The 22095-nt window shown below is 41.3% G+C and overlaps 1 protein-coding gene across 3 annotated transcripts in view; it reads left to right on the top strand.

The window, feature by feature from the left end:
• The first annotated feature begins 1447 nt into the window (after positions 1–1447).
• The window catches only part of NAPB (NSF attachment protein beta), a 52623-nt gene continuing 31975 nt past the window's right edge, over positions 1448–22095 (top strand). The window contains exons 1-2 of one of the 3 annotated variants that reach the window (XM_017860096.1): positions 1448–1662; positions 20238–20317. In XM_017860096.1, coding sequence (XP_017715585.1) covers positions 1565–1662; positions 20238–20317 — 178 coding nt within the window. In that variant the 5' untranslated portion in view covers positions 1448–1564. The remainder of the gene's footprint in view (positions 1663–20237; positions 20318–22095) is intronic. The other 2 variants (XM_017860097.1, XM_017860095.1) reach the window with 2 other exon arrangements.

Below are 22095 nucleotides of genomic sequence, written 5' to 3' on the forward strand. Positions count from 1 at the left end.
AGGCAGTCTGTTCCGGCTCCTTTTCAACTGACTACAGATTTGAGAATCTAGAACTGTGTGTTTTAGAATAGGGGTGGATTTCAAAATGTGCATTTTCTAGACCCCAGCTGCAAGAGACCTTGATACCAAAACCCAGTGGCCTAGCAATCAGTATTTCTTAAATATCCGTTAGAGCTTCTGCATCAGACCACGTTTGGGAACTAATTTAATCAACACACTGATTTACTTAGGAGTTTTTGATTTAGCCTCACTCTATTAAACGCCCATAGACTGCTCTGCTTTCCAAATGCTTATGTTCACTTTTTACGGTTTTTCTCTGATCTCCCCTGCATTTACGGTCACCTCCAACTTCCTGCCTCCTTCTCTCTCCAAAAGCACACAGATCAGCTTTCCAAAGTTAGAATAATGCATGTAGTAATCGTAAATAAACTGCATGAAGAGCTGAGATTTCTTTCTATCTCTACAGAGGCCTGAAATGTATGAACTCTGTGACATGTGCTTTAGTCAACTTTCTTTCTAGGAGTTTGGCCCCTCTTGCCTTGCTCTCTACAGACAGTCTTCATTTTTTAAAATTTTGCATGCCAGTGCCCAGAGTGTATTTATTAATAGTTTGAAACTGTCATAAATCTCACTTGGCGGTGATTTTCTTATTAGCTTCAGCATCTCTGCCTTAGCACTGCCAAGCTTGAATGGTCTAGACATAGTATTCAAAAATAACTCCCTCTGGGACAGGCCTGAAAGTCTCTGGCACAGGATTCCATCTATCTATGGATACTTCTCCTAGGAGATTAGAAGTCTTCCTGGCAGGCACAAATTTTGTCCCTGGAGATCCATCCACTATGGCCAGTATTATGTAAAGGATAAGAGTTCAGTGGCTGATATCCCCTGAATATAACTCAGTCAACAAAAGAGTGGATTGTGCATATATTGCATATATGCAACTCGTTTATAACCAAGGAAGAGAGGACCAACAGAAAGTTACAGTTTGGGGAGATTTAAAAATAACTGAACTTATATTGGGGCAGTCTTGCTCTTGGAGATAAAAATGGCTCTTATTGCCAGCTGTTGCTCGTTTTTTGGTAGGCGGTATCAAGCATGTGATGCTTTGGTGGCTACACCAGATTCTCTTTTGCAGAACTTGCAAGTAGGGTGTGGGTTCCATCCAATCTGTTATCCCCCTGTTCCTTCATCCATCCCATTGCCATGCGAGTTTTACTGAGTAGGTGATATTTACTAGAGGCCACGGATCATTTACCATGTCCTCATACCTAAAAGGTTCACTTTGGCCCAGGACCCCTCTGGGTGGTCACGCCCCCTGCGCCGATGTCCCGAGAGTTAGCTGTGCGCAAGCTCGGCTCACACACACCCCGCCCCGGGGCCTCCTGGGAACTGTAGTAGGCGGCTCGAGCATCCCCGCCCCCATGACAGGACCTGGACTACAGCTCCCGAAAGGCCTCGCGCGTCGCGCCTGCGCCTGCGCCCCTGCGGCCGCCAGAGGGAAAGCTAAGGCGCCTGGGCGCGCAGCGAGCCGGCTGAGGGGGCTGTGGCGGCCGCGGCTGGCGACATGGACAACGCGGGGAAGGAGCGTGAGGCGGTACAGCTGATGGCGGAGGCCGAGAAGCGAGTCAAGGCCTCCCACTCCTTCCTCCGAGGGCTGTTTGGGTGAGCGCCAGACCGTGCGTGCCCTAGGGGGTCTCGGTACTTGGTCCCCTTCCTTTCACGCTGACCCCCCGAGTCCCCCACGCAACCTCTGGGACCCTCAGACCACGCCTAGGGGCCCTCAGCCTGCAAGGCGTCCTCTAGAAATCCTGTAGGGCCCCCCAGCGCCTCCTGGAGCCCCCAGGACGCCCCGGGGTCCTCAGTCCGCACGCGCCCTCCAGAGACCCCACAGGGCCCCCCAGGGTCCCTGGAAACCCCGTATCCTCCCAGGGGCTCTCAGCCCCCACGCGCACTTTAGACACCCCCTAGGACCGGCAGAACCCCCCAGGGTTCCTCAGCCCCACACGCCCTCCAGATCCCCTAACACGCCCCTTGGAATCCCCAGAGTCTCACAGGGACCCTCAGCCCCACGCGCCTTTCAGAGGACCCCTAGGACCCCAGAGCCCCCCAAGCGCCCCACGAAGCCCCAGAACACTCTGAGGGAGCTGTCAGCCCCACGCGCCCTCTGGAGACCCCGGATCTCCCCCGTCGCCCTGGCCCGGGTTGGTGCGGGGGGTCCCACTATCTAGCAGGTCAGCAGCTCCCTGAGGGCCGCGGGCGGGGTAGCTCGGGGGGCGCATGGGGCCCCCTTCTCCGTGCGTGGCGAGTCGTATTGGTGCATTTCGCCACGTTGAAGCCCGTATCGCTCCGGAGACCAGTCCGGGTGAGGCGCGCCCGGGAGGAGCCGGAGGGGTCAGTGCAGGGGCCGCCCCTGGCGCCTGGCAAGCGCTTCTGGGGGCGTCCTGTCTGCTGGTGGGCCCCGCGGGGGAGGGGGCGGCCCGGCGCCGGATCCAGAGCTGGTGTGCTTGTTGGCCTCCCGCCAGGGGCCTTGCGCCGAGTACACGTTTAGTAAATACTTGAATAATGAACGAATATATTTTCTCAGCATAGTATTTTTCCTTCTCCAGAGATTGATTGATAGCCAGGGCCTCCTGTTTGATTCACGGTGACGCTGCTCCTGTTTAAGTCAGCGCCCTTTGGGAATCCCGTTAATTTCCTGTAATTCTGCCTTGCTCTCCTAAGGAGGATTTTGAATTCCAACCTCTCAAAAAGCAGAGCCCGCACTGACAGCCCAGAATTCTTCTGGGCTGTTGAATATGTGAATGATTCAGCTGTTTAGGATGAGAAAGGCAGAAATTTTGTGTGTGCCTGTTTTCGTTTTTTTCTTTTGAAAGTGAAAGATCCTTTGCTGTTACCAAGAGCAGATACTTAACCCATTGCATGACTAGACACGATTTTATTTCTGTACACATTCAGTTCAGACTCTTATTTCCGAAGACATACATAATGGACTCAGCTTGTTTTGCCAACTTCATTCTTTTGGCTATAAATTATAGTACTTTACGGCTGTTGATATATCTTTAGGAAATGCTTAAGGACAAGTTTCGTGCAGTACGCATAACTGCGGAAATGCATAAAGGGCTGCAAAAATGCATGAAGATCAGGGTCCCTGTCCTCAAGAACCTCTAAGAGGACATTTATCACAGCTGGTTTCTAAATTTCTCATGTGATGTGTGGGAGATATAGCTATGAATTATGTTTTGTTTTGCATTTAAAAGTTATAACAGTACCATGAAGTGCTAGCGCCACACTAACTCCTTTTAAATGTTTTGATTCACAAAACATTTAAAATTCACTCTGATAAAATTTAATGTCATAATACCTCATGCCAGGAGGTTATTTTAATGTTACAACGTATTTCAAGTCAGGAGGTGCTTCCCTGTGGGGGAGTCTGTAACTGGCAGAGGAAAAGAAAAAGCATGACAGCACTTGGTGCTTGTCTCAGGAGAACACTCCTTTTGGGAAAGAGGTGTTCGATGTTTTTAGGAAATTAGGCCAAATCTTGAGCTTATAATCCTTAAAGGATTTTGAAAAGCCTTTGTTTTTAAAGAAACATCTCCCTTTTAACTGTTGCTACCTATGTTATTGACAGAACATATATGAAGACCAGTCTTCACCATTCACACTCAGTTTACACAAAAGTTAGTGCATCTTGGTTCTTACCCAGGTACAACAAGTCAGTTTATTATCTAGCTTTGGGACCTAGGGCAAGTTACTTGGCCTCTCTGTGCTTCCGTTTCCAGTGTATAAAATGGAGACAATAATAGTATATCTCCAAATTTATGCGGGTTCAATGAGGTTATGTTTGTAAAACGTTTGGAACCATGGATGTTGGAGACAGTGACTATTAGATATTAATTAACATATTAATCAAAATTGTCAGCTCCAGTTATTTATCAAAGAAGCAGTAGACCAACCAGATGACTTTTCCAGAATTTCAGAGCCAAAGACCTTTTAGAGTACATCATTGATTTTTTTTTTTTTTTTTTTTGAGCCAGAGTCTCACACTGTCGCCCGGGCTGGAGTGCAGTGGCACGATCTCGGCTCACTGCAACCACTGCCTCCCAGGTTCAAGCGATTCTCCTGCCTTAGTCTCCTGAGTAGCTGGGATTACAGCCGCCCGTCACCACACCCGGCTAGTTTTGTGTGTGTGTGTTTTTAGTAGAGACAGGGTTTCACTATGTTGGCCAGGCTGGTCTCGAACGCCAGACCTCATGATCCACCTGCATTGGCCTCCCAAAGTGCTGGGATTACAGGCATGAGTCACCGCGCCCAGCCTCATTGATCTTTTAATGAAATAAAATATCTGAAAGAGCTTTAACTGTTAATGCAAGTGTGATTTATACTTTGAAGACTGTTATTTCCAGTAATACTTGCTCCAGGAAAGCTTGCAGGAAGAAGAGTACTTAAAGTTTTAGGAGTTTAGTAATATTATATAATTACTGAAGCCAGAAAGCAGACGTAGTGTCTCTGTGACAGTCGGACAATTAAGATTCTGTATCAATGTTAGATGTTTAGAATCCTACCTTATAGATGGCACGTATCATCACCTTTCTAGACTGGAATACATGTTACTCCACCCTGCCCCTGCCTTCTTAGCTATAGAATGTCCCCATATTCATTCCTAAAGGTCTACATGTAATCCTTTATTTAAAACGCAGGGTAGTCCATCTCTATGTCAGACTCCTGAATTAACGTAACACAAAATTAATAAAACACACAGACTGACTTGAATATCATCAGAGCTCATGAGCTGACTAGCTGGTGCTTTAAAGAGGACAGGCGATCTGTTTTGAGGTTGTGGCAGTCATTAAAAGGTGCTTGGCATATTGCAGATATTTCACATCACAGACATTCTGAACGTTCTGTCTGCAGATTAAAGCCTGTCATGAGTTTTCCTCTAGCGTTTACCACTCACACTGGTTTTGTGGCAATACTGTATTCTTAGTAGTATTCTACAGTTTTTTTTTGTTGTTGTTGTTGCTTTCAGTAAAAGTAGATGAAAATATGCTTATGTATTTATGAGAATGTGTCAGTCAAATATTTCTTCTCTGTGTAAGGCACAGATCTTCTGCCTTATCTGCTTGATAGGTAAGGTATCAGTATTCCTTCCCCACCCCCACCTTCCTCCTCAGGAAAAGAGCTGACAAGGGATGCAAACATTGCAGGAAACCATTGTTGTGATGGTTTTTGTTTCTGCTTAATTACCAGTTAAACAGTGATGTGCTTTTGTAGTTCTGGAGTTAAAACTTTTTCTCAAGTTTGTAGTGTAGTACATTTAGTAAAACTACTTCCAAAGGAGTTGTATTGTCCTTTAGTTTGTTGCCAGGAATGAGCTATGGAATTTTGTAGTTAATTTCAAATTCCAACATATAATGTTAATGAGCTACTGGTATGATTTTAAATCGGCCTGAGGCTGACATTAAGATAGTTTTCAATTGGAAAAGCCTCTTTTAATACTATCCCCTCCATCTTGTTGCTGTAAGACCCGACTGGGAATAACCTGCACAATGCACATACAAGAAAGTGTTTAAGAATGACAGTGGAGACCAGATGCAGTGGCTCACGCCTGTAATCCCAGCACTCTGGGAGGCCAAGGCGGGAGGATCACTTGAAGTCAGGAGTTTGAGACCAGCCTAGCCAACATGGTGAAACCCTGTCTCTACTAAAAATACAAAAATTAGCCTGGTGTGGTGGCAGGCACCTGTAATACCAGCTACTTGGTAGGCTGAGGCAGGAGAATCACTTGAACCTGATAGGTGGAGGTTGTAGTGAGCTGAGATCGTGCCACTGCACTCCAGCCTGGGCCCCCGAGAGAGACTCCGTCTCAAAAAAAAAAAAAAAAAAAAATGCCAATGGAAAGATGTTCTTTATGGTTAACACTGTCTTCTTTTGCCTTTCAGTGTTTAGTCTCAGAGTTTACACAAGAGCTATCAATCTGGCAATGTCAATGTAAATTTAATGAAAGGCCCCATTGGGTTATCTTGAAATAATTATGAATCTATAATTTATTAGCTGTTTGTGAAAATTGTGAATATTAAGCATTGCAGACTATAAATTATCAGTATTCTTCACTTGTGTTTATTTCAACAAAGATTGCTTTTAAGTTTTGCCAAAATATGGTGGGGCCATGTGATAACATAGGTGAAGCATTTAGGTTTTCCTCAGTTACAATTGTTCAAATGAAGATTGAACTTTTAAAAAAATTATTAGGCTCAGGTTTACTTACAGAGACAGGTGATACAGTATAAGAAATAGATATGTATATTTGTGTATCTTTCTCAAAAGAAATAGATTATAAATTGAACAATTATTTTTATGAATTATATAATACACATAAGAAATATAATTATATTATTATTCATGGGGAGACCAGGTGGAGGCTCAAGTTCTCTCATTTACTATTTTGGTGACCATAGTCAAGTAAATCATACTTAGAACTTGTTTTTTTAGTTTTCAAATGGGCAGAGGGACAGAATCTGTTTTTGTCGGTTGTTAAGGATTGAATGAGGTCAGAATGCTTATTCAGTTGCATAGAGCTATGTAACTTTATTATAATTGTTTGGTTTTCTGATTTTTTTTTTTTTTTGAGACGGAGTCTCGCTCTGTTGCCCAGGCTGGAGTGCAGTGGCGCGATCTCAGCTCACTGCAAGCTCCGCCTCCCGGGTTCACTACATTCTCCTGCCTCAGGCTCCGGAGTAGCTGGGACTACAGGCGCCCGCCACCACGCCCGGCTAATTTTTTTGTATTTTTAGTAGAGACGGGGTTTCACCGTGTTAGCCAGGATGGGCTCGATTTCCTGACCTCGTGATCCGCCCGCCTCGGCCTCCCAAAGTGCTGGGATTACAGGCGTGAGCCACCGCGCCTGGCCGGTTTTCTGATTTTAGGTTGTTACAACTTGGTATCAAATGATAAGCTGTTACCAGACTGGCCTTTTTCTTGTTGGATTTTTGCAGTTTTCTCCACATATTCTTTCATTCTTGTGAGCTCTGTGAAGTGCAGTTACTCTGGAGAGAGAGGGAGGGCCAGTGGTCATGTGTGGCCCCTTGGAAGTCTGCCTGTTTTTTTGCTGTGGCTAACGCGTCACCCAGCCTGAGGCATGTGGTGGGCACGTGGCAAATATTGGTGGAGAGAATGAATGTATTAATGCTAATATAAATGCTGATGTTTTTTCTTTTATTCTTACCTAGTTTTCAAGAGTAAAGCTATACCAAGTAAAGGAGACTTTAAGTCACTTTCTTCCGTTTTATGTATGTATTAATTTTTTTGAGACAAGCTCTCACTCTGTTGCCTAGGCTGGAAGGCAGTGAGGAGATATCTGCTCACTTCAACCTTGACCTCCTGAGCTCAAGAGATCCTCCCACCTCAGCCTCCCAAGTAGCTAGGACTGCAAGGATGCACTACCATGCCTAATTTTGTATTTTTTGTAGAGACAGGGTCTTGCTATGTTGCCCAGGCTTGTCTGCAACTCGGGGACTCAAATGCTCTGCTCTGCTGACCTCAGCATCCCAAACTGCTGCTGTTACAGGGGTTAGCCCCCGTACCAGGCCTTTTATTTAAATATTTGTTTATTATAAACATTGTAACTGTACAAGGTAGAAAAGTACAAGGAATACAGAGAGTTTTCTTCTTCTTCTTTTTTTTTTTTTTGATGGAGTCTTGCTCTGTTGCCCAGGCTGGAGTGCAGTGGCATGATCTTGGCTCACTGCAACCTCCACCTCCTGGGCTCAAGCAATTCTCCTGCCTTAGTCTCCTGAGTAGCTGGGATTACAGACATGTGCCACCACGCCCAGCTAATTTTTGTATGTTTAGTAGAGACAGGGTTTCACCATGTTGGCCAGGCTGGTCTTGAATTTCTGACCTCGTGATCTGCCTGCCTTGGCCTCCCAAAGTGTTGGAATTACAGGCGTGAGCCACCGTGCCCAGCACAGAGAGTTTTCAGTTGAAAAGAAAAGTTCTCTGAGCCTTTTCCATAATCTCACTCCTAAGAAGCAACCATTTTTAACTTTCTCATTAGTTTTTCTGATGGTTACCACCACATTTCTAAATAATTTTAGAGCACTTCTACTTCCTGATTTCTTGATTTTAGACAGTATCTATTGATTTTGCTAAAAATGATGAAGAATTTATTATAACTTTCATGGTCTTAGATTTTCCCTTTTGCCCCCTCATTTTACTTAGTTATATCTCAATCTCTATTACCTTGTGTATATAAACAGCAGATTTAAATCTTAATTAATCATATGGATTAATGCTGAATAAGTATTTAAGCTAATCAAAATATTTTACTTAAAAATTTTTAAATATATTTTTCTATTTTGTGAGTTATGGAGTCAAAGAGAATATATTGTCCAAATTGCGGTATTTTTGAGATAATAAGGAAATGGGTACAAGTCAAGCATGTCTATGCAGTGAGGACACAGAATCACCCTAGTTACAGACTTCATATACTCTTCTTAGATTTTTACATTGTGTTTATTTGATTGGATGATAAAATCAGTAAAGCTTTTGTACCTTCAAAGAATTTTCAGTGACTAATAAAGTTCACAGTAAGGAAACTTAGAAGTAGAGTTTCAGAATGTTAACTATTTTTGTGTTTAAGTAGAACTTATAAGTAATAACAAAATTGAATAAGTCAGTACTTTCTTGAATTAAGGTATCTTTTTTCATGGTAAGGACATGTCTCTCAATTCCAGTTTTAGTCCGTGTTTTCATTAGGCATTAGTGTTGTATTTTGAAGGCCTTTTTGAATATCTGTGGAGATAAACATTTTTCTCCTTAGAGTCATTATATGTTAATTAGTAAATACGAGGCCTCGTATTGTACTGTCCTTGCACTCCTGGAGTAAATCTCTCAGGATTGTAATATATTTTAAATTTAGATTCTATTTTATATTTATTTATTTATTTATTTATTTATTTTGCGACAGGGTCTCACTTTGTCGCCCAGGCTGGTGTGCTTATTACTCACTGCAACCTCCGCCTCCCAGGCTTAAGTGATCCTTCCACCTTAGCCTCCTGAGCAGCTGGGATTACAGGCACAGGCCACCATGCCCAGCTAATGTTTGTATTTTTATTAGATATGGGGTTTCACCATGTTGGCTAGGCTGGTTTCAAACTCCTGGGCTCGAATGATCTGCCTGGTTCGTCTCCCACAGGGCTGGGATTATAGGCTTGAGCCACTGTGCCCGGCCTAGATTGTATTTTTACATATATGATTTAGGATTGTTTTATCTACAGTTCATTTGTATGTAGTCTTTATCAGCTTGAAGTATTGCTGTTGCAGGTGCCTCCCCAAAATAATTTGGATTTTTTCTTTTTTTGGACTCCGGTCTTTGAAGGTTTAAGAATACACCACAGTGAAACCACTGGGGCTTTTGATGGGTATTTCTTTGATAACTTTCTTGTTTTTGTCTCTGGAGTTTGTAATTAAATTTTCTTTCTCTACTGATGTCAATTTTGGTAAATTGTGTTTTCCTAGGAAATAATTCATTTTATCTAAGTTTTAAAAAATATATTTGCATTGTGCATAGTAGTCTTTTTTGACTTTTAAAATGTTCTGTTTTAGTAATTTTCTTCTGTCACTTTATTTTTGTATTTGTGTTTTTTCCCTTTTTTCCTTGATTCTTTTGATTCTTTTTCCCTAAACAACGAATATTTTGATTGATTTGTTCTACTGGTTTTGTGTTTTCTGTCTTACTGACTTCTACTTTTATCTTTATTGCTTTCTTTGGCTTCTTTTGTTTTTTCCTCTGGTTCATTTTTCTAGGGAGGTGTTTTTTCACTGTTTTCATTATTTTATTTGTATGGATTCAAATATTCATGGCTATACTTTTGTTCTTAAAACTGCTTCAGTTGTATTTTATAGATCCTGTTATATAATATTTTTATCTTAGTTTGTTTCCCCTTTGTTCCAAGAGGTTTTTTTTTAAGGGTTTTATTCCAGGTAGAAAGAATGGCCTTTCTTTGTATATTATTACTTAAACTTTTTTTTTGTTGTTATGATCAGAGATTTTCTTTGCCACTTAATATATTGTTGGTGTTCATGAATGGTCCAGGTACACAAATTGTTTTTAGACACGGAGTCTTGCTGTGTTTCCCAAGATGGTCTTGAACTCGTGGCCTCAAACAATCCTCCTGCTTTGGCCTCCCAGAGAGTGCTGGGATCATGGGCATGAGCCACCTGCACCCGCCCCAACGTACACTTTATTTTCTTGGAGACAGAGTCACGCTGTCGCCCAGGCTGGAGTACAGTGGTGCAACTCACTGCAATCTCCGCCACCCAGGTTCAAGCGATTCTCCTGCTTCGGCCTCCCCAGTAGCTAGGAATATAGGCATGTGCCACCCCACCTGGCTAAGTTTTGTATACTTAGTAGAAACAAGGTTTCACCGTGTTGGCCAGGCTGGTCTCAAACTCCTGACCTCAAATGATCCAATTGCCTCGGCCTCCCGAAGTGCTGGGATTGTAATCCCCTGTGTATACTTTAGAAGGTGGATATTTTGTTGTCAAATTTCGATAGAGATCCCTCATGTCTAGTTATTGATTATATTGTCTGTGTCTTTCATGTCTGTATTTTTTGTTCACTTGATCTGTTTTGGACTTAGAGGGGCATATTAATATCTGCTTTCTTATAAGTGTATTTCTGTCTTTTTTAACTTTTGCAATTTCTGCTTTATAAAGGGGGCTACTGCGTTTTTGGTGCATAGATTTTCCCAACTAATATTATTATGAATTATATGTTTAGCATTATGACGTGAGCTTCCTGAAGGCCTTTGAGCCCAAATTTTGTCTCATTACAGGGTAGCAATCTCTTTTTTCTTATTACTTGTATTTGCATTCCTTAGGACTGTATTATGTAAGAGGATCATACATGCCGTCTGTTACCGTGTGCCCTCTGCTGCCAGTTGTGGCCATGTGACTGACTGACTGATAAAGTATGAGTGGAAGGCACTTCTGCCATGGCTTTTTCCCTTCTGTAAGAAATTAAGAAGAGTATATATACCGGTACTTTCCACAGTAGGGAATGATGACACTTGGAGAAAGAGCCAGCAGTCACAGCCAATCTGCAGTAACAAGTCAAGTGACTGAGAGAAGCCTGTGGGAGACATCAGGGTTATTTGCTGTTACGACAGCTCTAACAAGAGCTGCTTGATTTGTTTGGTATACTTTTGACCATCTCTTTATTTTAAGCCTTTCGGAATTGGTATTTTAGTTGTGTTTCTTGTATTGAGCACAAAGTTGGGTTTTATTTTGTGAGCAGATCTGAAAATGACAAGTATATGATTGGTTCTTAACTGTCGTACTACTATATGTACTGTATATTATATTTTCATTGTTATTTGTCTTCATGTCATCTCTTTTCTCTTTTTAGGAAGGTTTGTAATTTTGTTCTACTGGTTACCTTTATGCTATAAATATTTTTAAATATCCTTAGCTCCTTTTCCTTACTTAGGTGCCTATTATTTTGTTTACTCTGGAAAACTCCTATTACCTATGTGCCTCTCAGTGAGCATGTTCCACATCTCTTGTTCTCTAATGTGCTTTTTTTTTTTTTTAAGCTGTTTGTACTTTATCAGACATAGAAGTGTTTCCCTATTATTTTTCTACCCTTGTCCTCACATTTTGTCTTAGATATACAATACAACATATGCAGTGACACCACCAGTCATTTCAACTATGTTTCCTAGTCATCTCTTAGTTATCCCTTGGGTCCTGGCTTACACTGGGGGGTGCTTGATGGATGGCCTGGTTGTATAATCCTTGGCTCACACTTTTTTCCCCCTTGAGTTTCCAGTAAAGGATTGTTCCACTGTTCTTTTGCTCTGTATATTGCTGTTGAAGTCTTAGCCTGATTTTCTTAGTTTTAGAAGTAACTTTGCCGTTTTATGTGGAAGCCCAGAAATGTTCTTCATTTATAAAATCAAGTCATCTTACTAGGATATGTTTCATAGTAGGCTATTCTGGGTCAGTTTTCCAAGTACGTGTCGGCCTGTTCAGTATTTAGATTCATGCCTTTTGTTTCCAGAAAATTTTCTCAGATTGTGAAAGTGGGTTTTTTTCCTCCCTTCTTCAGGGACTCTAATTACATGGATATTGGCTCTTTGCCCATCCTGTATCACTTTTACTTAGATCCTTTTCTCTTCATTTTTGTTCTCTTGGCTGTTTGCATAGTTTTCCTTATTGTCAGTAGAATCTGCTCTCCCCTTAGGCATGTTATAACAGAGATTTTATTTCCGAGATCATTTTGTCTTTTTATTTCTGTCCTTCTAGAATTTGAAACAAGAGTTCATCATCTTACTTTTTTTGTGTGTATTTCCATGATGAGTTTTTAAATTTCTAACTTATGATATACTTTCATATCTGTTCAATAATATTTCAGTTATATGGAATTGTTTTCCTGTGCTTTGTGATTGTTTTAGGGAACATATTTTAATTCTTGTTTCTTTTTTTGTTTTGGAGTTGTTTTGGTATGACTCAATTTTATTTTAATATTTATTCCTTTTTTACAACTTTTATTTTAGATTCAGGGAAAATATTGAAGGTTTGTTAACTGGGTAGGTATATTGTGTGATGCTGAGGTTTAGGGTACAAATGATCCTGTCACCCAGATACTGAGCATAGTACCCAATAGTTTTTCAACTGTTTTTCCCCCCATGCCCCTCTAGAGTCCCCAGTGTCTACTGTTGCCATTTGTATGCCCATGGGTATCCAGTGTTTAGCTGCCACTTATAAGTGAAAACATGCGGTATTTGGTTTTCTATTCCTGCATTAATTCACTTAGGATCTTCTTTCTTATATAGTAGCTTCATATGGATGCTGTTTCTCCTTTCTGTTTAGTGTAGAGAGTCACAGAGATTCTTGGGCACACAATAGCATGTGTTTCTGTGACAGGAGATGAGGGGTTTGTGTGACTTCATGGGTTTCTTAGTTTAAATGCTGCCTTGTGTAGGTACAGTTAAATGTGGTTTCTTTAATGAATGGTGCTGTAGAGGGGTAGAAAGAGGGTTGGTGTGACTTCTAATTCTGTGATACTCTTTTGTTTCAAGAATGTATTTCCATCACTTGCCTTCTTTCCTTTCACTGTCAAGCCTCCATAGAGTTGCCCCCACCTTCTAAGTTGCCTTCTCCCAGAAGCAGTGTCTTCTGGAAACTGCTGCCTGTGGCAAAGCCCCTCTATTTGTTCCCAACTGCAGTGCTCTAACCTACCAGGTCTTCCACCTGGTCTGGGGTGTTTGCCTACCCTGGTAGGGCACTTCCTTGCTGAGAGTTCTTCCCTGGACAGCGATTGCCAGGTTAAACTCCCCTCTCCTGTCCACAGATTCCCCTCTGACTGGCAGCAGAGGCAATGTTGCTAGCTCTGGTAGTTTTGGATTTTTTATTTCCTTAATTATATTTAATGGAGGCTTGCTGAATACTGCCTCCTTTTGCTGTGGGCACAGATTATGGGTGGTTGTGTTTGCTTTTTGTTGATCTGTAAGGTTTTTGGAGGATGTGTAGATATATTTATCTGTAAGCAACCACCATGATTTTTTGGGAATCACATGTCTCATCAATATTTTCTGAAGACTGAAATTCAGCTTAAATTTTTATAAAGACTGAAATTCAATTTAAAAACTGCTCTTGGTAAATTAGGTTGTGTAACAGTCATTTCTGAATTAATCTAGCAGCTACCATTATCTTAAGTATTTAAATATCTCTGTTTTGTTTTATTAATAGGTCCAGTCTATGCCTATTTCTTCTCTATAAAGATGACTACTCCCCATATAAAGTTGAGGCTTTAGAAAACTATTGTCAAAATAAAGTCTAACTAGCTTTCTTTGTTATACTTGTTCTCATAAGCTTTATTTCAGGAAATTGTGCTTAAACAGAAATACTTTGGTCACAGTCCTTAAATGTCTCTGATTATTTTCTCTGTTTGAGAATCTATGATTTTAGTCCTTAATTAAGCAGAAGCAAAGTGAAAAGTTCTTAGAAAATTGATTCCAAAAGTCCAAGGCCACTGAGACAGCGCTCCCCTTAGTGGTACAGTGCTAGCTGGCTTGGTGGAATTTCTCTTGCTCTCCAAGGCCAAGACAGGCCTGGCTGCTCCAGGGAACTGAAAGCTCGTAAGTAAATGACAGTGTTCATTTGTAGGTAGTCTGACTCAAGCCCATGCCCTGGACCTCTCCACCATACCTTGGGCTTCTGCATTACCGATTTATAAAAGAACAGTGAAACATTTAGATGCTGCCTTTTGATGTAAGAATTCAAATTAGCATTCTGGAGAGTATCTCCCTCCTACCTTTTTTTAAAAAATAGTTTTTAATTGACACATTGTATTGCACATGTTGATGGGGTACAATTTGTTTTTTTGATATACGTCTGTGTTGTATAATGATCAAATGAAGATAGTTAGCATACTCATCACCTCATGCATTTATCATTTCTTTTTGTTGAGAACGTGTGAAAATATCTCTTCCAGTTGTTTTGTGTCCTCCTGGGGCCTCTGCATCTCCCCCACTGAAGAAATCTCTACTTTTGCATCACATAAAAGATTTGTACTGTTTTAAAATATATTAAGACCTGAAATAGAATAATCTTGGAAGGGTTAAGTTTATCTAAGAAAGCCCCAAGTGTTTAGAATCTGTGGAGATTCCAGAAGTGAAGCATCAGGTAGAAATAAATTGTTTATAGAGCCTATAATATCACAGAGTAGTTCTATATGGCAGAGGCACTTTTAGACAGATTTTGAATTTTCCTCTCTTCTGGATTCTTTCTACATTTGCTTATTATTTTGAGGCATACATGGGAAACCTTAAAACATTAATGTGGACAGTTTGTTCCATCCAGACACTAAGCAGTCAGCCTTGTTATTGTGGCAGGCCCTGTGCTGCTTCCTTTCCCCAGAGCATCAGTCTAGTGGCTAAGGAGATACTGCTGGTAAATAATGAGAAAAAGCTACCCTGCTTTGTGGGGATCCCCCCAGGCTCCCCACACTGGGCAAGTCCCTTTTCAGTCTTTTGGGGTGGCTTGAAACACCCCTTCATGGCATCCTGATGTTAGAGCTGAATTTTGCCTCTGGTTCTACATGCTTATCTTCATAGTACTGTCACTGTCACTTTTTGTGGTATTTCTACTCTAATATCTTGTGATTTTAGAGGCAGCTTTATTTCTACCTCAGGAGTTGTCAGCCTTTTTCTTTGAGGTACATCTCATGATGTGTGTGTCATTAGTTCTCACAATTCTACGATGTCTCCTTCCTCCCACCCACAGTTTTAAAATAGTACGGACTATTGTTGTCATAGTTTTATAAGGCTCTGAAATAGTTATTATTCAGGATGGGAGAAATCAAGATTTTAGATTATTTGAAGATGAATTGGTTTTTACAGCTCTAATGTTCACTGGCTTCTGGTGGGACATTTGTGGTTTTGACCATGTTTCCTCAAGGGAATATGGGAATTGATAGGCTTTTTCTCAGACCCTTCTAGCCGTGAAGCTTGATATTCTTTCCTCAATGTTGTGACCTCTTTATGGGCAAGAAGTTTATTTCCTTAGTATTTTCTGGCACATGTAGATCTCAGTAAATGTTTCCTGAGTCAGTATGGTCAAGAAGAAGAGAGTCTGCCTTGCCTCTGGAATGCAGGGGTGGTTCAGCTGCATGAACCACCAGGCAGCCAGGTGGCAGTGGTTTTGTGCTAGCTGGGCAGTGTTTTCTTTCACGGTGGGGAATATGTCTTCTTCTTCCAAGTCAGATTCCTGTAATACAAAACAAAAGTTAATTTAGCTCAGTTTAGCTTCTTAATATCAATTGAGTGTCGTGTATTTAACTTATGTCACTGTGTAATATGGATTCCTCACAGAATATTGTTTCCAAGGATCTTCTGCCTCACTGTGAGACCTCTGGATAACAGTTGTTACTTTGAATGCAAATTCTGAATTCTTATCCATAAAATTTACAAAAAATTAATTTTCATATAAAACAAAATATGCATCGGGGTAATTTCAAAAGTACATTTTTTCATGAAGTTTTAAAGTTATGGTCGGTTTATGACAAATGGATTTTTAAGGTGGGGCTACCTCTGGTGATTCTGTTTCAGGAGACATGAGGATCTCATGGTTTTGCAAGGTTCAAAGATCACTGAACTTTAAGTCAAGTGTCAGGTACTGACCTTGGCTTAAATTGAATCCCTTGGATAAGCCATTGACCTCTATATACCATTTTCTCTTTGGTAAAATGGAGATAGTGTCTTCCATGGTTGTAATAATGAAAATGACATAACATATATGGAAGTATCTAGCATAAAACCTAGAATAATGTAGGAACTCTGTTAATTCTAGCTGTATCTGTCTCTGAAAATAAGTGGATAAAATACATTTTAATTAAGCTAGTTTTATTTAGAAACCTTTAATAAGAGTGATTGAACTATAATTACAGTTCAAGATTCCCAGTACTCTTTAGAAAAACAAGACCCAGGAAAGTAGCAAGACTTTACGCCAAGGGAGGTATGGCTAAGGTTGAGAACGTTTTCATGTCAGGAATTTTCCATTTAGGAAACTTATTAGGTATTTTTCTTTTCTTTTTAATGTGTAGATTTGAAGTGGAGGGAAAGGGACATGAAGGTGTGAGAGAAACCTGTAGCTTACTCTGATACTTCATGTTTGGTATGGCTTGTTGCCATTCCATCTTTCACTGTGTAACATAGTCCCCAAAGGTTTTTGTTTGTTTTTTGATTTTTTTTTGGTGTGTATTAGGGAAGAGGCTTTATTGAGATTTAATACACATACCATACAATTCACTGATTTGAAATGTACAATTCAGAGGTTTTTAGCATATTCACAGGGCTATGCAACCACCGTAGTTTTAGAACATCTTCATCACCCCAGAAAGAAACCCTGTACCATTTAGCTGTCATTTTCTCTCACCTCCCTGTTTTTCCCCAACACTCCCACCTCTAGATGTCTTTGCCTGCTTTGCCCTGCTGTAACACAATAACCTTGGCCTGGGTAATTTATAAAGAACAGAAATGTATTTCTCACAGTTTTGGAGGCTGGAAAGTCTAAGATCAAGGCACCAGCGTCTGGTATCTGGTGAGGGCCTTCTTATTTTGTCTTCACACGGTAGAAGAGAGAACCAGGGAAAATGGAACCTCCCGTTCACAAGCTCTTTTATTAGTGGCCTTAATAAATTCATGAGAGCAGAGCGCTCATGACCTGAACACCTCCCAGTAGGCCCTACCTCCCAACACTGTTGCATTGGGGATTACATTTTAACTTAGTTTTGGAGGGGACAAAAACATTCAAAACATAGCACTGCCAACCACTGACCTGTTTTCTGTCTCTAAAAATTTGCGTACTGTAGACCTGTCATATAAATGGAATCATTGTGACTGCTCATCCATGGTGTAGTATGTATTGGTACTTCATTTCTTTTTCTTGCCCATTAATATTCCATTGTGTGTGTATACCACATTTTATTTATCTGTTAATCAGTTGATGGACTTTTGGGTTGTTTCCACTCTTTAGCTTTTTTCTTGTTTCGAGACGGAGTCGCTCTGTCACCCAGGCTGGAGTACAGTGACACTATCTCTGCCTCCCAGGTTCAAGTGATTCTCCTGCCTCAGCCTCTCGTGTAGCTGGGACTGCAGGTCCCTGCCACCATACCCAGCTAATTTTTGTATTTTTACTAGAGATGGGGGTTTCACCAAGTTGGCCAGCCTGGTCTCGAACTCCTGCCCTGAAGTGATCCACCCACCTCGGCCTCCCAAAGCGCTGAGATTACAGACATGAGCCACTCACTGCACCTGGCCACTTTTTAGCTATTATGATTAATGCTGCTGTGAACACTTGCATACAAGTTTTTGTGTGGATATGTGTCCGTCCTTGCTTCCATTCTCTCTTTTCTTTTCTTTCCTTTTCTTCCTTTCTCTCTTTTCTCTTCTTGACAAAGTCTCGCTCTGTTGCCTAGACTGGTGGGCTGGAGTGCAGTGGTGCGATCTTGGATTACTGCAACTTCAGTCCCTCAAGTAGCTGGGACCATAGGCATGCACCACCATGCTGGCTAATTGTTTTTGTATTTTTAGTGTAGATGGGGTTTCGCCATGTTGTCCAGGCTGGTCTCGAACTCCTGACCTCAGGTGATCCTCCCGCCTCGTGAGGTGGGAGGGATTATAGGCGTGAGTGCTGGGATTATAGGCGTGAGGCTCCCTGCCCTGCTGGGAAGTATTTTCATTTCTCTTGGGTGTGTACCTAGGAATGGAATTGCTCGGTTATGTGGTAACTTTAGGTTTAACCTTTTGGGCAACTGCCAACCCATTTTCCAAAGTGGCTGCACCCTTTTATATTCCTCCCAGTCGTATATAAGGTTTCTCCATGTCTTCCCTGACTCTTGTTATTTTCTGTCTTTTGACAGACAGTAGCCCATCCTAGCCATTCTAGCAGGAGCCACGTGGTATCACATATGTGGTTTTGATTTGCATTTATTCTAGATAATATGTTCCTTATGAGACATACAATGTAGTATTTGCAAAGGTTTTTATGCCTTCCATACATGGATCTAGATATGATAACCATTCTGATTGAGTACCTACTCTGGGTGAAGCTCTGCAGTGACAGCTGTATATGGATTATTTCTTTTGATCCTCATAATAACTCCTAGGTATACATAATATTATCTTCAATTTACACATGTCAAAACTGAGGTGTGAAGGAGTTAAAGAACTAGTCCAGGGCCAAACTGTTGGTAGTTATTGCCTAAGGTCTGAGTCACACCTGAGCCTTGCCGTATGCCCAGCCTCTGCTCTGCTCTAGGACTTGTATTGACACGGAGCTGCAAGCTCCTCTGCTGGAGCTTGGAGTTTATTGGAGTTCCTGGCACGTGTGTTTGCACTCTTTCATGTACATGTGTTCATACCAGGCCCAGCATCCAGTGTCAGCTTCGACCTCTCCTGTCTCTGAGTCCTTATGTCCATACCCCACTGAGTTCCTTGTTGTGTGTACTGTACAGAGTCTACTGTGTCTCAGTTTTCCACTGGTTATTTTATGATTGTATATAGACAAGATAAACGTCTTTCATGGAGGGACCTTAGCATAGTAAAAGCAAAGTTAACTCTTGGAGGATTACGGTGGATAATTTTGGCTTTTATGTGAAAAGAAATTTCCAAGTAGCTTAGAGCTGTCCCTCAGTGGAGTCAGATGCTTGGTGAAGAACTTTGCAGAACTGTATATGTTCAAGCAACAGTGGAGGTACCCTTCTCTCAGGGTGTTGTAAAATGCATTTCTCAAGGTGTTGCAAAATGCATTTCTATACTGGGCTGGACCCTGAGGCCTCCTCCAGGTTAGAGAAGGACTTGCCCTTACCAGAGTTGACATCATACAGCTGTAGAATGTAGAAAGCCACTTTCTCATCTGATATGGCTTCTGAATAAACATAATGCTGAACTGTTGGGAGATAACAGGGAAAAGATGTCTTTATCCTTCAAAATTTAATGTCCTTTGAAAAACCTACTTTTAACTACTCAGGCTGATATAAAACTTCCAACTTTTATAGATGGAAGGACTCTGATTAAAGATGTAATCAGAGTAACATCTTTAGTCTGTAACCCCTCTGTTTCTGGGGTCAGCCAGATCTGTGTTTGAGTCTTTTTTTTTTTTTCCTTTTTTTTCCTTTTTTTTTTTGTTGTTGTTTCGAGACATAGTTTTGCTCTTGTTGCCCAGGCTGGAGTGCAGTGGCGTCATCTCAGCTCACTGCAACCTCTTCCTCCCAGGTTCAAGCGGTTCTCCTGCCTCAGCCTCCTAAGTAGCTGGGACTACAGGTGCCTGCCACCATACCCAGCTACTTTTTGTATTTTTAGTAGAGGTGCAGTTTCACCATGTTGGCCAGGCTGGTTTTGAACCCCTGACCTCAGGTGATCTGCCTGCCTTGGCCTCCCAAAGTTCTGGGATTACAGGCATGAGCCATCATACCTTGCCCTATGTATGAGTCTTAATTCTGAGCTATCCTTTCCATGTCACCTCGGGCTAGTTACTTTACCACTTAACACCCCAGTTTCTCATCTGGAAAACAGGGATAGTAAGAGTATCTCCTTTAAACAGAGGTTAAGATTCTGTAATGCTTGTCTGGCACATAGCAAGTACATACTAAATGTTTATCATTTGAGGGAGGGAGAATTAGAGATGTGGATGGTTGTTAAAATGTAACCTATTTTTTAACTTTTTCTCAGAGGAAACACAAGAATAGAAGAGGCTTGTGAAATGTATACCAGAGCTGCAAACATGTTCAAGATGGCTAAAAATTGGAGTGGTATGTACAAGTATTTGTTTGTTTTTTAGGCAAATGGTTTAAAATCACTTTGAAGGAAGAAATGACTGTTTTCCCCTTAATGAGCAAGACTATTGACCCCAGAGACAGGTGTCAGTGCTGAATAACTGGCTTGGCTGCTGCTGACATGGAGACTGAAGGGGTGTGCTCTAAGTGAATGAAGCTGGAAAGCCTGGCTTAAGTTCAAGTACAGGGACAGTATCTGTCTTAGTTTCCATAAACTTCTTAATACAGTAGGCATGTGGTAACTAAAAATAGTTAAAATTACTTGGAATTAGAGTAATCTTTGTTTCTTACTAATATGCTTAAATAAATACAGTGCTATAAGGAATGAAAGTTGGAATAAAAGTCATTAAAACTAGTGGGATAAAGAGAAATGCCTGGTTTTCTTTACCTGAACATTGGTTGAGAATGACCATTCCCTGCTATGCAATAACTGATTGTGATTCCACTGAGAACTACAACAGTGTGGTTTGGGGGGAGGGGGATGAATTTACATTAACCTCAAGAGACTCATGGTTATTTTTTAAAGTAATGCTTTCTACCTAGTGAGACTGGGCATAACAAAATTCACAGGGTTATTATTTTCATTGGTCTGAGATGGGATGGCTCTTTCAGAGAAATTCATCCCTCTCCCTTCAGCGAAAGAGATCTTTCACGCCTTAGTGATGGGATATTTCTGTAGTGAAAATGGAGACCACCGTTGACCAGAGCAGGGGACATGGGTGTTGAGCTCTGGCTCACAGCTGCTGTGGGATTGGAAGTGGGACTCTTGCCCTCTACAAGCTGTTTCAAGGCAGACGCTTTAAAATCATTTCAAAGGAGAAAAATGCTTTTGAGCTAGTTGAATCTAAAAGGTAAGATCTTTATAAGAAGTTTAGTTTTAGCTAAGGCTTTAGATATGCTATTTTTCAAAACACACTTATGCCTGAATTATCTTGTGTTTTTAAAATGGAGGAGAAAACAGTTTGTTTCACATTCCATCTTTTGTTTTGTTCAGGTCTTGTAAGTAAAAAGTGATCTTACCTGAAGAGACTACTTATTTATTTATTTATTTATTATTTATTTATTTATTTAAGACAAAGTCTCACTCTGTAGCCCAAGCTAGAGTGCAGTGGTGCAATCTTGACTCACTGCAATCTCTGTCTCCGGGGCTCAAGTGATTCTTGTGCCTAAGCCTCCCGTGTAGCTGGGACTACAGGCACGTGCCACCACGCCCAGCTAATTTTTTGTATTTTAGTAGAGACGGGGTTTCACCATGTTGCCCAGGGTGGTCTCGAACTCCTGAGCTCAGGCCATCCACCCACCTCGGCCTCCCAAAGTGCTGGGATTATAGGCATGAACCACTGCGCCTGGCTGAGACCACTTATTACTAATTGTATCTGGTGATCAGATATTCTAACCTTTGGAAATTCCATTTCAGGGAGGCCACTGATCATGTATATAACTAAGGCTTCGTATATGCACCACCCATTATCTGTTGCCTGGGATGACGTTCCAGCCTCCTGACATCGCCATACTTCTGCACTTTTCCAGTCTGTTTCCACTTATGTCTGAGGTTGCAGTTTTTTGAATTTTGGAAATCAGACCTTGGCGATGACCTTAGCAGTAGGATAGGATATAAATACCTTCCACATGCTTAGCGTTCCAGTAAAGGAACACTAGGCATAAATGTGTTAATGAAGTAACATAACACAAGTTAAGTAAGGTCATATCATTCCAAATAAGAGCTGACCTCCCTGTAGTGGCCCTCAAAGACT

Source organism: Rhinopithecus bieti, unplaced genomic scaffold (assembly GCF_001698545.2).
Source record: "Rhinopithecus bieti isolate Rb0 unplaced genomic scaffold, ASM169854v2 scaffold_49371, whole genome shotgun sequence".
Lineage (NCBI taxonomy): Eukaryota > Metazoa > Chordata > Mammalia > Primates > Cercopithecidae > Rhinopithecus > Rhinopithecus bieti.